The sequence below is a fragment of the Sinocyclocheilus grahami genome, unplaced genomic scaffold (genome assembly GCF_001515645.1).
Source record: "Sinocyclocheilus grahami isolate Dianchi unplaced genomic scaffold, SAMN03320097.WGS_v1.1 scaffold1078.1, whole genome shotgun sequence".
In the NCBI taxonomy this organism is placed as follows: domain Eukaryota; kingdom Metazoa; phylum Chordata; class Actinopteri; order Cypriniformes; family Cyprinidae; genus Sinocyclocheilus; species Sinocyclocheilus grahami.
This window is the reverse complement of record NW_015506257.1, coordinates 218,461-239,063: the sequence shown is the minus strand read 5'-3', so window position 1 is coordinate 239,063 and position 20,603 is coordinate 218,461. Positions and strand designations below refer to the sequence as shown.

At 35.3% G+C, this 20,603-nt stretch overlaps 2 protein-coding genes and 1 pseudogene across 3 annotated transcripts; 2 read left to right on the top strand and 1 right to left on the bottom strand.

Moving 5' to 3' along the window:
* Nucleotides 1-1,114: 1,114 nt before the first annotated feature.
* On the top strand, nucleotides 1,115-7,515 carry LOC107566490 (F-box only protein 21-like; annotated as a pseudogene).
* A 747-nt stretch (nucleotides 7,516-8,262) lies between these two features.
* Nucleotides 8,263-15,251, top strand: LOC107566489 (calcineurin B homologous protein 3-like). The gene is made up of 8 exons (XM_016251956.1): nucleotides 8,263-8,334; nucleotides 10,412-10,481; nucleotides 10,804-10,884; nucleotides 13,000-13,136; nucleotides 14,594-14,655; nucleotides 14,735-14,842; nucleotides 14,931-14,978; nucleotides 15,067-15,251. Exons 1-8 carry the CDS (start codon nucleotides 8,274-8,276, stop codon nucleotides 15,148-15,150), a joined length of 651 nt encoding a protein of 216 aa, XP_016107442.1. The 5' UTR covers nucleotides 8,263-8,273; the 3' UTR covers nucleotides 15,151-15,251.
* Nucleotides 15,252-16,045: 794 nt separating this feature from the next.
* Nucleotides 16,046-18,137, bottom strand: LOC107566479 (F-box/WD repeat-containing protein 8-like). 2 transcript variants are annotated; one of them, XM_016251939.1, is made up of 4 exons: nucleotides 17,995-18,137; nucleotides 17,360-17,387; nucleotides 16,627-16,743; nucleotides 16,046-16,543 (listed from the first exon to the last, which is right to left on the bottom strand). In XM_016251939.1, the coding sequence occupies exons 1-4, from the start codon at nucleotides 18,080-18,082 to the stop codon at nucleotides 16,390-16,392; spliced, it is 387 nt and encodes a 128-aa protein (XP_016107425.1). In that variant the 5' UTR covers nucleotides 18,083-18,137; the 3' UTR covers nucleotides 16,046-16,389. The 2 variants fall into 2 exon arrangements, with proteins under 2 accessions (XP_016107425.1, XP_016107424.1); XM_016251938.1 differs by lacking the exon at nucleotides 17,995-18,137 and having other exon boundaries at nucleotides 16,052-16,543; nucleotides 17,360-17,530.
* Between the last annotated feature and the right edge of the window lie 2,466 nt (nucleotides 18,138-20,603).

Sequence of the window (20,603 nt, the reverse complement as noted above, 5' to 3'; positions counted from 1 at the left end):
TCAATTCATCTCACTCACACACACACAAAAACACAGATTCAGTATTCCTCAAAATGAATAAAAATAATGCAACTCAGAATATGACGCAAACCTGCAATAATTAAATGTTAAACAACACAAATATGCTTTATGTATTGAATCCCATTCTATTAACCAATGTCTTTGCTTCTGACCTTCGATGATCCAAAAATGACTCTAGACAAACATTTGTGTGTTTTCTTTATTGCTGAAGTGTGTTGAAATGTCTTCTTCTGCATTCTACTGTACGGACGTAAATCTACTTTCCCTTCAGTCTGAGGCTTATTCATTTCACTTTTGCTGTGAAAAGGCTTTTATATTTGCCAAAAATATAACTTTTTTATTTTAAAATCAAACAAGCAAGCCCTGTCCAGATTTAAAATGTAACGCAAAAGTAACGTAACACATTACTTTCCATAAAAAGTAACTAAGTAACGTAATCAGTTACTTTTTATGGAGTAACGCAATATTGTAATGCATTACTTTTAAAAGTAACTTTCCCCAACACTGCCGATAACAAACATTAACCTATTACTAACACTTATATATATTCGTGTAGCAAATACAAACTTTTAACCGACTATACAACATTTTAGGTGCTCGTATATGTTTGTTTAGGCTAATCTACGGTTTCATGCCTCATTGTTTTTTGTTGTGAGTGTTTTTGGCGGCTTGTAAACTGGTTGCTAACTCACCTGTCGAGCTGTAAAAACAGCTGAAGTCCCGCAGTGTGTGAGATTCACGGCCGTTAAAACACCTGACACACAAACACAGCTGCTGGTTTGACTCTTTCAGGCCAACAAAACTGCAGCTGAAAACTCGCGTGCGCTGCGAATAAATAAACGAAGAGGCGGGAGGACATGCGCCATAAGGTGCATAGTTCAGCAATAAAAGTTTTTTTTTTTTTTTTTTGGTCATACATTGAACAGTACCACATTTAATAAATAAATAGACTTCCAATCAGCTATTTCCGAAAATATTTCAGAAATCTTACCTTTTTATGATTATATAAAACTGTACAAATTATGCATTTATTACTTTTAATTGTTGTTTATAATAATGTAATTATTATTTTTTTTTTTGTACTCCAGGAGATATATTAGCACACAAAAATATTCTTTATGACACATAACATTACACTAGCCTCATTTAAGGTTTAACGTATTTGCAATCCCCTGGTGATGGCCCAGTATTCCTTTATATTTTCCCCTTGTGAGGTCAAACATTACTGATGTGTCATTCATATTTTAGGTGGCCCAGGCTGCAGAGATTTTATCAGCAGAATGAGTCATATGATTGGCTGAAGGAATTCAAAACCCGGCACATGGTTGGTCAACAGATAAGAAGAACAGTAGAGTCGATTTCCAAGAGGTTCTTCACAGAAGTTGTAAGTGACTTGAAAAGAGACTAAACTACAAAGCAGTTTACCATTTTCTCCAAAATTGTAATCTTTTTGGTATGGTCATTACGCTACGATTGGACAGGTATATTTGTACGGTAAGTCGGATTGAATCAGTGGTTTTGGTCACTAACCCAGAGATCTGTAACTCAGCCTTGCGTTGGTCAGGTTCTTGGAGACAGCTTTGCGGAAATCGAGTCTCTTGGTGCTCCAGAACACTTCTGTGCGGATGAGCTGCTTGAAATTTTGAACTCCGACAAAAGGTTAGAGATGAGCTCACACTTAAGTTATTTTCTTCTTAGCAATTAATGGTTTAACGGAATTTATAAATGCACTTCTTTCCCAGGAAATGTTTGACACTTAAGTACTATGCAAAGAAAATCCTGTACTTCCTCCGGCAGCAGAACATTTTGAGGAATTTGAAGGTTTTTCTTGAGCGACCACCAGAACTACAATCAGCCCTTGAAGGTAAGCTGATATCACACACACACACAAAAAGTAACGTTTTATTTCTTATTAAAGGAATAGTTCGTCCAAAAACGAACATTTCCTCACCCTCAGGCCATATAAAGATGTAGATGAGTTTGATCATCTGATCAGATTTAGAGAAAGGTAACAATACATCTCTTGCTCACCAATGGATCCTCTGAAGTGAATGGGTGCCGTCAGAACGAGAGTCCAAACAGCTGAAAAAAACATCACAATAATCCAGACGACTCCAGTCCATTGATGTGAATTGAAAAGCTCTGTTTGTAAGAAACTACTTTTGGGTGAACTATTCCTTTAATGGAAAAATATAAGTGACGTGACATGTGGCCAAGTATGGTGACCCATACTCAGAATTAGTGCTCTGCATTTATCCCATCCAAAGTGCACACAGCAGAGAACACACACACACCGTGAACACACACCCGGAGCAGTGGGCAGCCAATTTTTGCTGCGGCACCCGGGGAGCAGTTGGGGGTTCGGTGCCTTGCTCAAGGGCATCTCAGTCGTGGTATTGCTGTACATTCACTCCCCCCACCTACAATCCCTGCCAGTACGAGACTCGAACCCGCAACCTTTGGGTTACGAGTCCGACTCTCTAACCATTAGGCCACGACTTCCTGACTATAAAATAATTATATTATTATCTTACCAGCAACAAGGCCAAATGAAGGCCAGTGGCACTGGTACAACCAATAATATATGTTGTGCTGTAAATGTTATCATATATAATATTCATACTGTAGCTCAAATACATGCATGATGAACTTGAAATAGGTGTGCTGCATACTGGGCTTTGTAATATCAAAAATGTTTGTATATATGCTTAAAGACTTGCGCATCATAATATTCGCAATGAAATTAGGCAGTGAGCGCAGAATAGGTCGACTTCTCACTATATTATTATGGATGATTGAGGTTCAACATGAAATTAATGTTTAGGTCAATGATTTGCATCACGTCCATTTGTTTAATCTCCAATTCCAGGTGCTGTTTTAGTCGATCAGTATTGCAACCCTCTGGCTGATGTCACTCTTGAGAGCACATCTGCACAGATAGAAGAAATCACAGACAAGGTGAAGAAGAATCTGCGAGTAAAAAATGCCACACATCCAAGTCTACGAGCCAGTCAAGGTCAGTCCGCAAGGAGAGATCCCGAAAATTCAATTTGCTGGTCTCCTGAGGTCTGTTAGTCAGACCCATGTAGCCAGGCTTATGTTCTCCCTGTTGTCTGATAAAAGCTTTCAACTTGATGTCGATAAAATAGAGCATTGGGCAACCACATTAGCATTGTTGTTCTTAAAGCTGTAGTATCCAATATATGTCTAAAATTGAGTTTTTTTTCCCAGGTGACTGCTTTGTTCTGGAAAACTTGGAGTTTCAAAGGCAAGTCATATGTGCTCTGAATGCTGTGCTGTATGACCAGCTACAGTACAAGGGCAATGAGCGTGACTACTACAACCCACTCAACTCATACATACATCAGGTAGTGCAATCACATGGATATCATACTCCTTTCCAAAATACTAAAGTTAGGAAGGTGTGGATAACCAGTGTTAGGGGCAATGCATTATATAAGAAACATGCATTACATAAACTATTTTGTTTTTTTTATGTAACGTATTTTTATTTATTTATTTATTTGTAAAATAAGTAACATGACTAATTTATATGTGTGTGTGTATAATTTTTTTAACCTGATTTATTTATTCAAAGAAAACAGCTGAAAGTATTTTATGAGTTGTTATAGTACAAGTAATTTAATTTTAATGTCATTTAATTTAAACTTTGATATAGTTTATTTTTTTTTTATTATTTGATGAATAGTAAGTTAATAGTAAAAAGAACAGTGTTCATTTGAAATAAAAGCTTTTTGCAACAACTTAACCTCTTGAGACCCGGCAAAACATTAGTAAAAAAATTAGTATTTTTTCATGTCATTACATTGTTTAGAGCATTAAAAAAAAAATTATATTTCATTCATAAGTTATGCTACGTCCTTGGTAGAGGACATCGGGACTCAATTAAAAATAAATAAATAAAAAAGACATGAATGAACATGCATAGGCAAAAACAATCGATTTTTTTTAAATCAATACATTTTTTAGTTTTCAGGATTTATTTATTTTTTTACCAAACTTTGTATAAAGATAATTCTCAACTGTGTTATAACAGAATGATTTGATATACCATTTTTCTTTCTGCAAAATGTGTGTAAAATGGCCATAAACAGGTTTTCTCATTATATATAATGTATCTATAAACTAAATATAATTTGCATATTGATGTGTGTTTGGGGCAACATGTAATGAAAAAAGAAGTGTAATAATGGGAGTAATAATTGACAAGATTTTCATAATAATTTATAATATTTCACAGGAATATTAAAATATAATTTATTTCCCTATTCATTTGTTGTGTCTCCCAAAATGCGTAATAAACATGCTTTTAGTCCCGGTGTCCTCATATGAGGACATGTATGAAATCAACGTCCTGTTTCGTAACAGAAAGTCATATTTTGATTTGAAACCCCATAACATTTTCCTGAGATGTTGATTTATGACACACAGTTTAAAAATAAGTCAGATTTAAATGATAATTACAAAATATTATCATATTTCCATAAGTGTCACTAAATTAATATCAGACATTTTTGAAGACCAAGGAGAGGGAGTGGTCATGGTAAAACATCCAAACATTTAGTGTCTCTGAATACTCAAACTTTGAATGTTAGTGTATTTTGGGGTGATAAGCACTTATTTACAGCAAAAGAAAAAAAGAACAATGTTTGCATTAAAACATTGTATTGAATGTGCAAATTCTAAGTTTTAAGATTATTTCTCACAGTGTGCCCCCTTGTGGTCAGGTGCTGCTCCGTCGGACAGGCATTCCCATCAGCCTCTCTGTGCTCTACATGACTCTGGCCAGGACGTTAGGAGTTCCTCTGGAGCCTGTCAACTTCCCCAACCATTTCCTGCTCCGCTGGTGCCAAAATCAAAGGAGGTGGGCGTTTAACACATTCCAGCTATTGCAGTCTGTCAGAATGAAATTACATAGCAAACACACCAATCAGTTTAGCACTGTTCACAATACACATTGTTACAAAAATCATTTTAATGTTTATGATATATTCATATCTTATTGCCACATTTAGAGCTGTGAGATATTATAGTTTATATTTTGCAATGATTCAAGCAATCAAGCAGTTGAGATCCGCTATTTGCTCTATGTGAGTATACTGTATACTGTATATGTGGATAAATATAACAAAGAGTGAAAAATTTAAGGGGGTCTGAATACTTTCCGTACCCACTGTATATCCAACTTTATATAAAGAGCTGGACGACAATATCATTTTTATTTTGCATCCCAGATTTGCTTCATAGTATATGTGAGCATTCTGTATGTATCCAGGTAAAGCAGGTTGTACTATATATATATCCAACTTTTAATATATCTCTGAGCGATAATATAGTTTGCATTTTCCGAAAATATTGCTTTAATCCCAATATGCTTCAAAAGAATTGTGCTGTGCTTGCATTAAAAATAAAACAACAATGTAAGTTGACTAATGAGTTGTTTTGCAGGAGTGATGACATCTATGACTATGTATACATTGACGCGTTTGGGAAAGGAAAGCAGCTGGCTGCTAAAGAGTGTGAGAATCTGATCCGACACCAGGTGGGAGCAGATTACTACAGCGCTATAAGCACCAGCGAGCTGCTGCTGCGGATGGTGGGAAACCTGCTTAACATCGGCAAAAGAGGGTGAGAATCACACGTGGATTTTGATTACTTTAGCTGTACTTGTGAGTCAGCGTGTTATTAACTGTTCTTTTATATTCATATTGCTGCACTGTTGTCCTATGATCATTTCCTAAAATCTCTGCACTTAAGTTTTAGTGAAAATGAAGGTGGTGTTTAAAAAAATTTGTTTCATGCTGCTTGAATACTCATTAGTTAGCCAGTCAGGGAATTCTGCAGTTTAGACAGTGTTTTATGTAAATAAAATCAGTTTTTCTTGGCTGTCAGCTGAATTTGTGAAGTTGTCAGACCCACGTTTGTTACAAAATGTGCTTGCTTTTGTGTTTTGTCTAGGGAAGGAAATGAGAAATCATATCAGCTCCTGCGGGACTCTCTGGATCTCTACCTCACTATTAACCCTGATAATGTGCAGTATCTTCTGCTGCAGGCCCGTCTCTACTTCCACCTGGGCATCTGGCCTGAGAAAGTGAGTTCAGTCTCACAGATGAGACTTAAATGTCAGTAACACTCCATAATTCACCTATTTGCTTAATAAAGAATAGTCAAAAAGATCAAATCTCTCTGGCACAGTGGTTAGCACATATGCACTGTCATAAAAATGCTAGATTTAATTAATCCAATGTTATTTTAGTATCATTGAGATACTATTATAGTTTTTTTTTTTATTAATATTTTGATATTTTTCATTTTCATTTTAGTTGAATTATTAGTAATTTTGTGTTTTGTCATTTTTAGTCTTTTGAAATATGTGTGTGTGTGTCTGTGTGTGTGTGTGTGTGTGTGTGTGTGCATATATATATATATACTGTATATATAGTGTTTATGCATTTTTATTTCAGTTTTAGTTATTTTAATAATCACTGTAGGCCTCATCATGAAACATAAGAGGTGGGTTCCTGTTTGTGTGAACATCAAACTAATGAACTTTATGGAAAACTCGTTACTTCAGTTCTCCAGGTGGAGCTTATATTGATGATGCAAACATACTACAGTTCTGGGCTAAATTATACAATGTGAAATCAGACTTTTATTGGCACAGGACGAGAATGCAATCTTGATTTCAAACCAAAAAGACCTAATACTTTGCATAGCTTTAAGTAGACTGTAGATGCACCATACGTTTACATTAGGAATATTTGATTGGCAGTGTTTACAAACTGATTTCTCTCATAGGTCAGGCTACAACTGCGTTATCTACGGATGGGACCCTAAATGCACCATGAGTCAGGAGTGGATTAACACTATGAGGGTCCATCAGCTGTCTAAGGGGGCTGATCAGCCATTCTACAACGTCCTAGTGCAGGACGGGACATGTAGATATGCTGCGCAAGGTGAGTTTTTCCATTGAGCCAAGATATAAGCAATGGAAATCTAACATGGTTTTAGGTTGTGCTTATACTTTTGGTTTATTATCACTGGCATCTGAAAACTGGGTCTTTGTCCTAATTGCTCTCAATTTCATCAGCATCAGTGAATCATTTATTTTGGGGCAAATGGGTGAGGTGTTAATTGATTTGAGACAATTGCAATCTTAAAATAAAAAAAGAAACCATAATTTTTTTTTTTTTGCAGAGAATTTGGAGCCTCACTCCGCCCCGCTGGAGATCGCTCACCCTGAGGTCGGCCGCTACTTCAGCGAGTTCTCTGACACACACTACATCGCTAATGAAGAGCTCCAGGCGCGTTATCCAGAGGACATGTGCAAGACCCACAGGACTGTAGAGGAGCACTACCACGGTCTCACCGCAAACTCAGGGCAATCGCCAGAGCCCACCGCCAATTTCCAGGACCACGATTTATTAGATCCGTAGACCACTTCTTTCCTTCCCTCCCCACTTTAGATGCGTAGCCAATGGATCCTCTGCAGTGAATGGGTGCCGTCAGAATGAGAGTCCAAACAGCTGATTAAAAACATCACAGTAATCCACACCACTCCAGTCCATCAATTAACATCTTGTAAAGTGAAAAGCTGCATGTTTGTAAGAAACAAATCCATCATTAAGGCATTTTAACTTTAGACCATCACTTCTAGGCAAAATACCGGTCTATAATCCAAAATAATGCTTCATCCAGTGAAAAAGTCCATCCCCTATTGTCTCTAAAATCAAAATCCACTGACATATCTTTTTAGAACTGTTTTTACTGATGAACGGTGCTTGATCTGTGCATATTTCTCTCCTGATTCAGACGAGACTACTTTTTGGAGAAAGCAATATTATGGATAGAGGCCTCATATTTTAGCTGGAAGCAGTTAAAAACGTACATATATAAAATAAAATATAATATGTTTGAAAGTGACTTTACACTTACAATCAAAGTACCATGGTACAGTAATGACATCAGAAGTTTGTATCATGGTACACACTGTAATGAACCAATATATATTAAAACACATTCAACAACCTAAATCTAATGAACCCAAAGTGTCACTCAGTTAGAATGTAGGAGGACTTTTGAAGAAGCACAAGTGATCCCATTCATATCCATCACTGGCCGCGTATTTGCATATTTCATGAGGGGGCGGAGCTTTGCGATCAAAGTCTGACCAAAAGTTCTGAGCATTCTTCTTCATACGACTTTCCTACTGATCTCTTCTGGACTTCAACATGGGAGCTTCTCAGTCTGGACCAGTGCATATGTTCCAAGATCTGGCTCATAAAACTGGCTGTGAGTATGTATGAAACTTTTAAATATGTAGATAGCGACATTTTTATAATATGTACATATATAAAATAAAATATAATATGTTTGAAAGTGACTTTACACTTACAAAGTACCATGGTACAGTAATGACATCAGAAGTTTGTATCATGGTACACACTGTAATGAACCAATATATATTAAAACACATTCAACAACCTAAATCTAATGAACCCAAAGTGTCACTCAGTTGGAATGTAGGAGGACTTTTGAAGAAGCACAAGTGATCCCATTCATATCCATCACTGGAGAGAAGCGTTTTCACAACAGATATTTACTGTAAAGCTGTGAATGTGCAAATATGTAATACCAAGCACATATTGCACAGAGCAAATCTTCTCAAAACTAACTGTTCTACCTCAAAAATAGATGATAGAACAGAAAATTAACACTTTACAATCCTTACAATCCAAAACATGAATGCATTTTTAACAGCATTTATTCATCTTTGTTAATGTTAGTTCAAAAAGAAGTGAAGTCTTCATTGTTTCTGTTAGTTCACAATACATTGGCTTATAGTTAAATGTTGAAATTAACAAACTAAGATTTTAAAAATGCTGTAGACATATCGTTAATTGTTAGTTGATGTGTACTGGTGTAAACAACCTAAATCTAATGAACCCAAAGTGTCACTCAGTTGGAATGTAGGAGGACTTTTGAAGAAGCACAAGTGATCCCATTCATATCCATCACTGGAGAGAAGCGTTTTCACAACAGATATTTACTGTAAAGCTGTGAATGTGCAAATATGTAATACCAAGCACATATTGCACAGAGCAAATCTTCTCAAAACTAACTGTTCTACCTCAAAAATAGATGATAGAACAGAAAATTATGTTAGTTCAAAAAGAAGTGAAGTCTTCATTGTTTCTGTTAGTTCACAATACATTGGCTAATAGTTAAATGTTGAAATTAACAAACTAAGATTTTAAAAATGCTGTAGACATATCGTTAATTGTTAGTTGATGTGTACTGTTAACAAATGGAACCTTATTGTGAAGTGTTACCAGAATAACTCTATTGTGTTCAGATAGCAAGGAAGCCATATGTCTGTCTATACTGTACATTTATACTATCCTACAGCTATGTTAAACATGAGTTTTTCTGGTTTTACTTGTTTTTTCTGTCTTCTTCCTTTCGCGTGTGTGTGTGTGTGTGTCTGTTTTTCTATTCTGGTGGGGACTTAAACCTGAATACACACAGACTCATGGGGACTCGTGTCACGGTGGGGACCTACATTGAGGTCCCCAAGGGGTAAACAAGCTAATAAATCAGACAGAATGAAGTTTTTTGAAAATCTAAAAATGCTGAAAGTTTCCTGTAAGGGGTAGGTTTAGGTGTAGGGCAATAGAATATACGGTCTGTACAGTAGAAAACCATTACGCCTGTGGAGAGTCCCCACAAGGATAGCAAACCAGACACGAGTGTGTGTGTGTGTGTGTGTGTGTGAGAGAGAGAGAACTAACCAGTAATTTACTTCTTCATGTCCTTTCCACACGCTCAGAAAAAAGGTACAAATCTGTCACTAGGCAGGTACCCGTTCAAAAGGTACTAATATGTATCTCTTAACAGCTAATAATAAAAAACAATTACAACTTTGACAAATTTTCTTTTGTTGTATACAGTTATCATATCCTAAACAACTCAAATGTGCATTATGAGCAATGCTAATAGTGACAGATAGCAGAGTGTTTTGGTTTGGTGACATCTGTCATAAGATCAGGGATTGATTGCACTTTCTATTTTGGTCGCCTAAATCTCTTTAAATACAGGTTGTATTGTTGCATGTTGTTGGAGTTGTGAGTGTATTTGTGCAGCTCCTCTCCTCATGTTTTGTAATCTGAGGCATTAGAGTTTATTACGGTTTCCGTAATGAAACATGCATTCCTTATTGAGTTTGATTTTATTCATTATCAGCTCGTCTTGCGCTTCACCCACACACACAAATTCTGTCTCCATCACTCCTTCAGAACAGCTGTGACTGTCACCACACTGACCCTCTTCATTTGAAATGTTCCTGAATTTGCTCTTTTTCTCACTTTAGTTTCCACAGAGCAGATAAAAAACCTCCATAACAGATTTATGTACCTCACTCAAGATGAAGACACTTTAAGGTACTGTACTTGACACTCATTTAGAGGAAAGTAAAACGTTGTCATTTTCTGCCCGTCTTTATTTTTAGGCTTGTTTTAGGGAAGAGCAGTTGGTCTGAAAATGATGCTGTTTGCATTTTTCTTTTGAGCTACAGTTGAACCATACACTAAATATGTATACAATATGTTGTTAATACCCATTTCACTTCTGATTTTAATACGAGTTCTGAACACGTGGTGTATTATTGAACTGTGTGTGTTTTAGAAAGGATGTCAGAGGAGATAAATTTACCTTCATAATGAATAATGCAATGCACAGCAGAAACATTTCTTCTCATTTCAGACGTGAACACCTTGAGAATATTAGTAATTTGGCCCTCAATCCAATCCGAAGACAGATCATTGAGGCCTTCTTTGATAAAAGGTGCGTATAGAAAAGAAAAAACTCATATGGGGCCATATCTCAGTTCTGAGAGGAACGCCAAAGCTTTTTCCCATTTTTGTTGTTTCATGAGTTTTGTAGTTCTTTTACCATTTTGCTGAAAAGCAATTAAGTTTCATATAATACATTTTAAATATGGACATGTTGAGAAGGATGGCATATATATATATATATATAAATAAACATTTTTATTTAATTTCTAATTATTGAAATGTATTTAAATTACTACATTTAAATTATTTCGATTTTAAATTTCACTTTAAACATTGTGTTTTGATTTGTTTTACCATTAGGTTTAGCTGAAAAGCAATTGTTCATTGTTCAAAAACAGACATTTTGAGGAAGACGGCATATTTATTTTATTTATTATAAAATTATAATTATTGTCCCTGGATTAGTAGGGTACTCTTGTAATAAAGTTGCGGTGGTAGCGGACAGATTTTAAGTATCAATTCTGCTTAAAAAGATGCAATCTAATCCTGTTTACATGAAATAAGCCTGCTCCCGAGCAGGTTTAAGCTTACGGACCTGTTGCTATGACAGCAACTCCAGGATGAGCTTCATGGAAGCAAGCAATCCAAGATCATGCCAAATCATCAACAATCAAATCCAGCTAACTGAGTTAGCGACGTACGAAGAATGGGCCCGTTCTCTCCAGAATCCCCGCGATAAATAACTCAACCGCTGGGTTACGTCTGACCCAGGATCTGAGTAATACAAAAACTACCCAAACATTGGGTTATGTCATGTCTGACCCAGGAGCTGGGTAACACTAAAAAACTACCCAAACAATGGGTTGTTACATTTGACCCAGGAGCTGGGTAACACAAAAACTACCCAAACACTGAAAAAATAATGGCTCAACCCAGCATTTGGGTTAAAAAAAATAACCCAGGATTTTTTAGTGTACACTCTAAAAAATGCTGGGTTAAATATAACCCAGCGCTGGGTTAAAAAGGGACAAACCCAGCGATTGGGTTGTTTTGACCCAACCGCTGGGTCAAAACAACCCAATAGCTGGGTTATATTTAACCCAGCATTTTTTTAGTGTGTACATATTTTTAATTTACTTTGATAGTATCCTGTATTTTATAATTCACAAGAAGGTATTCTTCTCAATATAGAGTGGGGGAAAAAAAACTTAGGTTCCAGTTGTTGCAATAAACCCCATATAATGTGACAACATGACTTTAATGAATGTCCCTCATGGATAATAATGGAGAACGTTCAGTAGCATTTATTTAGCCAAAAGTTATAGTTACTATTTAACAAACATGAACATGAATTAACATGAACAAACTAGAAATATTTCGTACAGTTGTCTCTGCGCAAAAAGCTGAGATACACTGTCTACACTGAAACGGACTTTCAGAAATAAACCTACCTTAGTAAGTAGTTTACCGCAGTATTTCCCAGCTCAGTCTCTTGTGTAGCTACCCCAACAAAGCACACTAATCAAACACCTGAGTCAAATCATCGGCTCCATAGGCGTCACATTAGGGAGACATTCAAAATGTGTACTGGGAACGTCTGGAATACCTGTCAAATTCAAATCAAGTCGAATCAAATTGAGCTGTATAGTGCCTTTTACAATACACATTGTTTCAAAGCAGCTTGACAGAAAATCATGATGTTAGTATTTATAATATCTTAATATATTCATGCCCTATAGTCACATTGAGCAGAGCTGGGTGATAATATAGTTTACATTTTGCAAAGCTGCTGAGATACCCTCCCTCTACACGAGTATACCGTAAGCGGATAAAGTTGGACGTATTGGCATTGATGGTTCCATGAAAAACCTTTAACACCCATTGAACCTTTCCATTCCACAAAAGGTTCTTTATAGTGGAAAGTGGACAATCTTTAGATTGTTGAAATGTTCTTCACACTAAGAAACAAAAAATGGTTCTTTTAAAAACTGCTGACTGAAGGGCTCTTCGGGGAACCAAAAATGCTGCTTCTATGGCATTGCTGCATGTGAAAACCCCCTTTTCAGACCTTTATTTTGAGGGGTGTATCTATCCAACTTTAATCAAATCATTCTGTCATGCATCTAAACCCACTGAGTGCTAATGTCTGTGTGCTTTCATGCAGGAACATGGGTGAAAAAGAGAGGGGCTGTCTGCAGGAGATCGGTTTTGAGGAATTCGTAACGGTCCTGTCCTTCTTCAGACCACCCAAACCACGCACTGCAGACGAGATGAAAAACATCAAGAAGGAGAAACTACGCTGTGAGAATACAGATGTTCTTTCAATCCAAGCAAGCTGAAGTCTGAGCAAGTTTTACACATATTAGTGTTATTTTAGTATCATCGTTATACTATTATAATTTTTTTTTAAATAATTTGGATTTCTGTCTTCATTTTATTTAGGAAATGTTAGTAATTTTGTGTTTATTTTATTATTAGTTTTTAATATATATATATATATATATATATATATATATATATATATATATATACTGTACATAGTTTTTATTAAAATATGTAGATACTATATATATTTTTGGGTTATTTTGAGTTAGTTTAGTATCTAATAGTGTTGTCAAATCGATTAATCAAATCCAAAATTAAAGTTTATTTACATAATATATGTAGTGTATATATGTGTATATATATAAATATTTTTTCCAATTTTTGGAAACTGCCATACTTTTTTCAGGATGCTGTGATGAATAAAAGGTTAAAAAGAACAGCATTTATTCAAAAATATAAATCACAGATTCCAAAAAAACATATATATATATTAAGCAGCATGATAATAAATCAGTATATTAGAATGATTTCTGAAGGATCACGTGACACTGAAGACTGGAGTAATGATGCTGAAAATTCAGCTTTGCATCACAGGAATAAATGAGATTTTAATGAATATTAAAACAGAAAAACGTTATTTTACATCGTAATAATATTTCACAATTTTACAATTTTTCCTGTATTTTTGATCAAACAAATGCAGACTTGATGAGCAGAAGAAACTGCTGTAAAAAACATTAAAACTTGTTCTGATTCCAAACGTTTGACCGGTAGTGTGTATATACGTATATATATATATATAAATATATATATGATTTATATTATATATAAATATATATTACATATACATATTACACAGTACACACACATATATTATGTAAACACAAACTAAACCGAAATGAAATATTTTGCCATGACAAATAGCTGTAATATATATAAGTTTTTTATGTTTATTTTATTTCAGTAAATATTTATTTTATTTCTAAACAAAGGTTAAGCCTCACCACTTCCCTTTATAACTTTGAAAGTGGTTGGTTGTGCATCTTTTTCTTCCACACTTTTTCCTTCCACTCAACTTTCTGTTAACATGCTTGGATACAGCACTCTGTGAACAGCCAGCTTCTTTGGCAATGAATGTTTGTGGCTTACCCTCCTTGTGAAGGGGGTCAATGATTGTCTTCTGGACAACTGTCAGATCAGCAGTCTTCCCCATGATTGTGTAGCCTAGTGAACCAAACTGAGAGACCATTTTGAAGACTCAGGAAACCTTTGCAGGTGTTTTGAGTTGATTAGCTGATTGGCATGTCACCATATTCTAATTTGTTGAGATGCACCTGTATTTTTGGCAACTTCTTTCAGCATTAATATAGTTTGGAGGTTTACATTTTCATTTTGATAAACTTCTTGGTAAAAGCATATCTTCTTCTCTGTAGTTCTATTCAACATGCATGACACTGACAATGACGGCATCATCACGCTGGACGAATACAGACATGTAAGATTAATTTCTTATTTGATATAAAACTACAAACGCAGTCATGGCTTGTTTGACCGCTGTGTGGCTGTGATTCTAGGTGGTGGAGGAGCTGCTGTCCAGCTATGAAACCATAGGAGCAGAAACCGCCAAAGCCATTTCAGATGCTGCAATGCTGGAGGTGGCGAGTGTCACTGTGGGTCAGATGGTACGCTGGCAAACCATGATGGGATTGGACATTTTAAAGCTCTAATGTGATTTTGAAACCTGTTGATCTGGTACTTGTTTTGTTTTAGGGTCCTGGTGAGTTTTATGAGGGAATCACCTTTGAACAGTTCATGCAGGTTTGCTCTCTACAATATGAATTATAATTAAATATAATGGAAAACATGCATGCTGCTCATACCTCACACTTAACTGTCTCTCCCGCAGATATTGAAAGATGTAGAGATCGAGACCAAGATGAATATTCACTTTTGGAACTTGGATACCAGGACAATGCAATGTGGCAAATGAGAGTCATTTCCGCTTCACAACATTACTTTATAGTCAGCACAGACTTTATTTTAGACCTAAACATGTAAAATTTGTCCCACGTATTCAACTCGTAGTATTGAGTTGGTACATGACTACATTTCAGAGTCCAAACCTATTAAAGTATGATATTTTTATTATTGCCAGTTGAAACTCTTACCACTCTGACTATTTTACCGCCTTTCTTTATATTGAAACAAATAAAATAATCATAGTTTTAAAAGTAAAATTTTTTCCTTTGATGCATTCTGTCAGAAATCTTGAATCTATGCAAGGTTACAAAATGCATTCCATACCATATTTAGGTTGTGTGTTCAGTCAAACTGTGTATTTGGTGCAAATTCATCTTTTACTTGGTCGAAGCCAAATTAGGTATATGCCATGTTCTCATGCTCGAAAAACAAGACTACACAAGAGGAAAGGAACAAGACCAGATTAAATACAGCTTCACTTGCAAAAGATAAACATGGTATGTGTGCACTACAATGTACACTACTGGTCAAATTTTTTTTTTTTTTTGAGAAATTAATCATTAATGCTTTTATTCAGCAAGGAAGCATTAAATTGATTTAAAAAGTAACAGTAATGACATTTATAATGTTCTAAAAATGTATATTTCCAATAAATGCTGTTCTTTTGAACTTTCTATTCATTAAAGCATTATGAAATATATATATATCACTGCTTCAACAAAAAATAATAATAAGTAATGTTTTTGAGCAGCAAATCAGTATATTAGAATGATTTCTGAAAGATCATGTGACACTGAAGACTGGAGTAATGATGCTGAAAATTCAGCTTTACATCACAGGAATAAATTGTATTTATTATATTAAAATACTGTACTTTAGATCAAATAAAATCAGCCTTGGTGAGACTTCTTTCAATTATGAAATAAATAAATAAATAAATCATACTACCTTTGTGTGGTGAATTACTGACTGCAGAGAGTTATGAATCCACCAAAACTTCATTTTGTATCATTTGCATTTCATCTTCTCAGATGGTGATTTAATATTATAATATTGTATACTAAAATGAGCGTAAAAATTTACACAATTCTAGTCCATACATCTTAATGGGCCATCCAGACACAGAGCTTTGAAATTACACTGTTTTTGATTGTATTATTGATTAGTTTTAAGGAATATGACCCCGGATCATTTTAAAATAGCAAATTCAATATCAATCTTCCCACTGCAACTGATCCTAAAAGCCAACCTAAGGGCTTTTCAGTATGTCATACGGCATCGACAAGCCTATGTTATAGTTGTATCCAGAGGACTCAGTGTAGTTGGACCTGCAGATGGGCAGAACGTGATCCGGGGTCGACGAGTCCATAGAGAAATCATAGTGACAGATCAGCCCTCTGTACCTAAAGAAAAATAAAAGCACAGAATAAACATGTGGGAACATAATAGCAAAGACAGCACAACATAAAGTAATATGTGTTGTTACCTGCGGTGAGCGGTGAGGTCATCGTCTGTGATACAAGCCCCGCGAGGGTTCTTCTCATCAGGGACGTTGGCCGTCACCAGGGTGCTGGTGTTGAACCGTATGTGGCGAACTGGGTGTCTGTTCACACACAGAACAATTACGTGTTGTCAGGCACTTCTGCTTTTGAAAACAATCACATCAGGATCATCTTAACCCTGTAAAGTCTGATATATGACATAATAGACCAATTTTTTTAAATGAACAATGTTTTGTTGAATCTCATATTTGATACATCAGGCTTTCATGGCTCATATAGTATGATATAGGAGAATATGAGCTCATAATCTTCAGTGGCCCAAACGGAGCAAAAATATGCATTTTGGTGCAGCTGCTTGTATTTGTATGATAAAAAATTCTGATGGCTTGTAATGTAAATCAATGAGATCTTTATAACAGTATAGCAGACTACTTACATAAAAAGCGTATAAATGGTATATTCTCCCAATAGTATGTCTTGGTAATATTTAAATGCTTAGTTTTATTTTCAAATGTATGCATTGGGAGATACTTTTATCTGAAGTGATTTACAGTCATCAGTCCCTAGGAATCAAACCCATGATCCTTGGTGTTGCTAGCACCATGCTCCACTGTTTGAGCTAAAGAAATGCCTTATCTTTTTTGATGGGTACATGATGGCAGAATTGTTATTTACTCATTCGTCTGTGAAAAATGTTAATAAAATGAGCATTCTCACCTGTTGTGCATTTCCCAGAGTTTGGCTCCTATCCTCATCTCCCACACACTGACCAATCCCTCGCCACCGCCGCTCACGATCTTCCAATCATCTGCCTGGACGGTGGTCACACCCATGTGATGGGCATATAAAGAGACGACTGAGGAGCCCGTACGCAAGTCAAACACTCTCACGCTGCAAGAGAGAAGCAACTCAATGTCATTACCGCTACACATAAGATCCTCTTAAAGTGACAGCAGACCGTGCACAGACCGTCTAATTGGGCTGCACGAGTCAATTGAAATAAAACTGAAATCACGATATGGCTTAGTGCAATTATTAAATTAAATAAATATAAGCACCATCAAAATAAAAGTTTGATGGTTTAACATTTGAAAATGAAGAAATAAAGATGTCCATAAATATTTGCAATTTAATTTTACAGTTAAGAAAATTTTCTTTTTCTAAAATACTTCATTTTTTTAAATGTTTTATAATGAAATATTACAATAGTGATATTTCTCGTTTTGTTTTGATTTAGTAATTTTTTTTAGATATGAATTACTACTACAACTAAACAAATTATTATTATTATCATCATTATTTTATAGCCATATTGATATATAATCACAAAATTGTGCAAAAAAAAGTACAGCCTATCCTCATCTCCCACACACTGACCAATCCCTCGCCACCGCCGCTCACGATCTTCCAATCATCTGCCTGGACGGTGGTCACACCCATGTGATGGGCATATAAAGAGACGACTGAGGAGCCCGTACGCAAGTCAAACACTCTCACGCTGCAAGAGAGAAGCAACTCAATGTCATTACCGCTACACATAAGATCCTCTTAAAGTGACAGCAGACCGTGCACAGACCGTCTAATTGGGCTGCACGAGTCAATTGAAATAAAACTGAAATCACGATATGGCTTAGTGCAATTATTAAATTAAATAAATATAAGCACCATCAAAATAAAAGTTTGATGGTTTAACATTTGAAAATGAAGAAATAAAGATGTCCATAAATATTTGCAATTTAATTTTACAGTTAAGAAAATTTTCTTTTTCTAAAATACTTCATTTTTTTTAATGTTTTATAATGAAATATTACAATAGTGATATTTCTCGTTTTGTTTTGATTTAGTAATTTTTTTTAGATATGAATTACTACTACAACTAAACGAATTATTATTATTATCATCATTATTTTATAGCCATATTGATATATAATCACAAAATTGTGCAAAAAAAAGTACAGCAAACCTAAGACCTGGATTCTTTTAAATCACATTTTAAATATGTTACCGTTTTTCTCAGTCACTTTGGTGCATTTCTCAAATCATCCTTTATATTTGCAAAAATGTATGTGCATTTCTCAAAACAATTTGAACAAACAGCACCACACAATGGATTACCTGCAAAAGCCTGCAACTTACTCAAAATCTTTAGTTCATCTCTCAAAAGTAAGTATTTATGTCAATGAACATATCAGTGCCATCAGAATGAAAAGTCCTTGTGTCATTGTTCACAAACAAGATAGTCAAAATGCTTAGTCATGTTGTCAATATAACTTATAACTTGGTTAGTATTACCTGATGTAAACTATGGCTACATTTTGGATGTACAGTTACTGTATTGAACAGTATGCCATATGCTTATGTATGCCATATATCCATTTCAAAAGTACAAATTTACACATTACTGTATGTGGGATATTGATTGAAAGAGACTGGATAGAATTCCCAGTTACACTTTTACTAGTGGTCTGACCCCCCCAAAAAATAAAAAAACACTTTACAATACCATTGTGATATAGAAAAGGAAAACAAAATATGGGCACAAAGATGAAAATAAATATGAAAGTCCATTGTCAGAATCTGTAACTCTTGTGTTGTCCTCTGTCTATACAGTATATGCTCTCCAACTGAAGATTCATGAGATGAACCTTTGAGCTATTTCAGAGAACTGGTTTGTCATTGGTTGATCTACATTCTCTTCATTAGTGAAAGTCAAGATTCACTTGCACAATTCATGCCAAATTTACAAAAAGTCTAATAATAATGTGTAAAAAATGTGCTTGACAGTTTATGACAACTAGATGAACCATTTTGCATTTAATGACTTATACGATGAACTAAAGACTATCTGTTTTGAGGGGGAAGACTATTGCACAGAGAACTATATAATACCTTTTGAGCAACATGACATTAGCAACTGACAATATAGGAAACCGCAGACAAATGTGGATAATCAGTTGCATGAATGTACCAAAGCAATCGCAACGTGTTCATAAGAATGAGAAACTGCTTTTATGATGTGTACAAATGACTCGAAAGTTTTGAGAATTTCATTTCTGATTTGAGAAATGCACCAACGTCAACTAGATGAACCATTTTGCATTTAATGACTTATACGATGAACTAAAGACTAGCTGTTTTGAGGGGGAAGACTATTGCACAGAGAACTATATAATACATTTTGAGCAACATGACATTAGCAACTGACAATATAGGAAACCGCAGACAAATGTGCATAATCAGTTGCATGAATGTACCAAAGCAATCGCAACGTGTTCATAAGAATGAGAAACTGCTTTTATGATGTGTACAAATGACTAGATGATGTGGAGGTTGTACAAGTAGTTTTGAGAATTTCATTTCTGATTTGAGAAATGCACCAACGTGACTGAGAAAAACTGTATATACAATTTATAAAGCTTACAAAGTTACACTTTTACTAGTGGTCTGACCAAAAAACATACACACACACACACACGTTTGTTTCTGTGAATTGTGGGGATTGTCCCTAGACTTAGATTACTTTTATACTGACCAAACGGTATTTTCTATCCCCTAACCCTAAACCTACCCCTTACAGTTTGTATTGTTACACTTTCAGATAAACATCATTTACTATTTTTACTGTTTTTTTCCCCTCTCGTCGGGACCGCAGGCCAGTCCCCACAATGTCAAAAATATCAGGTTTTACTATCCTTGTGGGGACATTTGGTATTTTCTATCCCCTAACCCTAAACCTACCCCTTACAGTTTGTATTGTTACACTTTCAGATAAACATCATTTACTATTTTTAATGTTTTTTTGTTCTAATATATTAAAATCAACTAGATGCCAAGGCAACATTTCAAATTTTCATTTAGACTGTTTTTTTCCCCTCTCGTCGGGACCGCAGGCCAGTCCCCACAATGTCAAAAATATCAGGTTTTACTATCCTTGTGGGGACATTTGGTCCACAATGTAGCA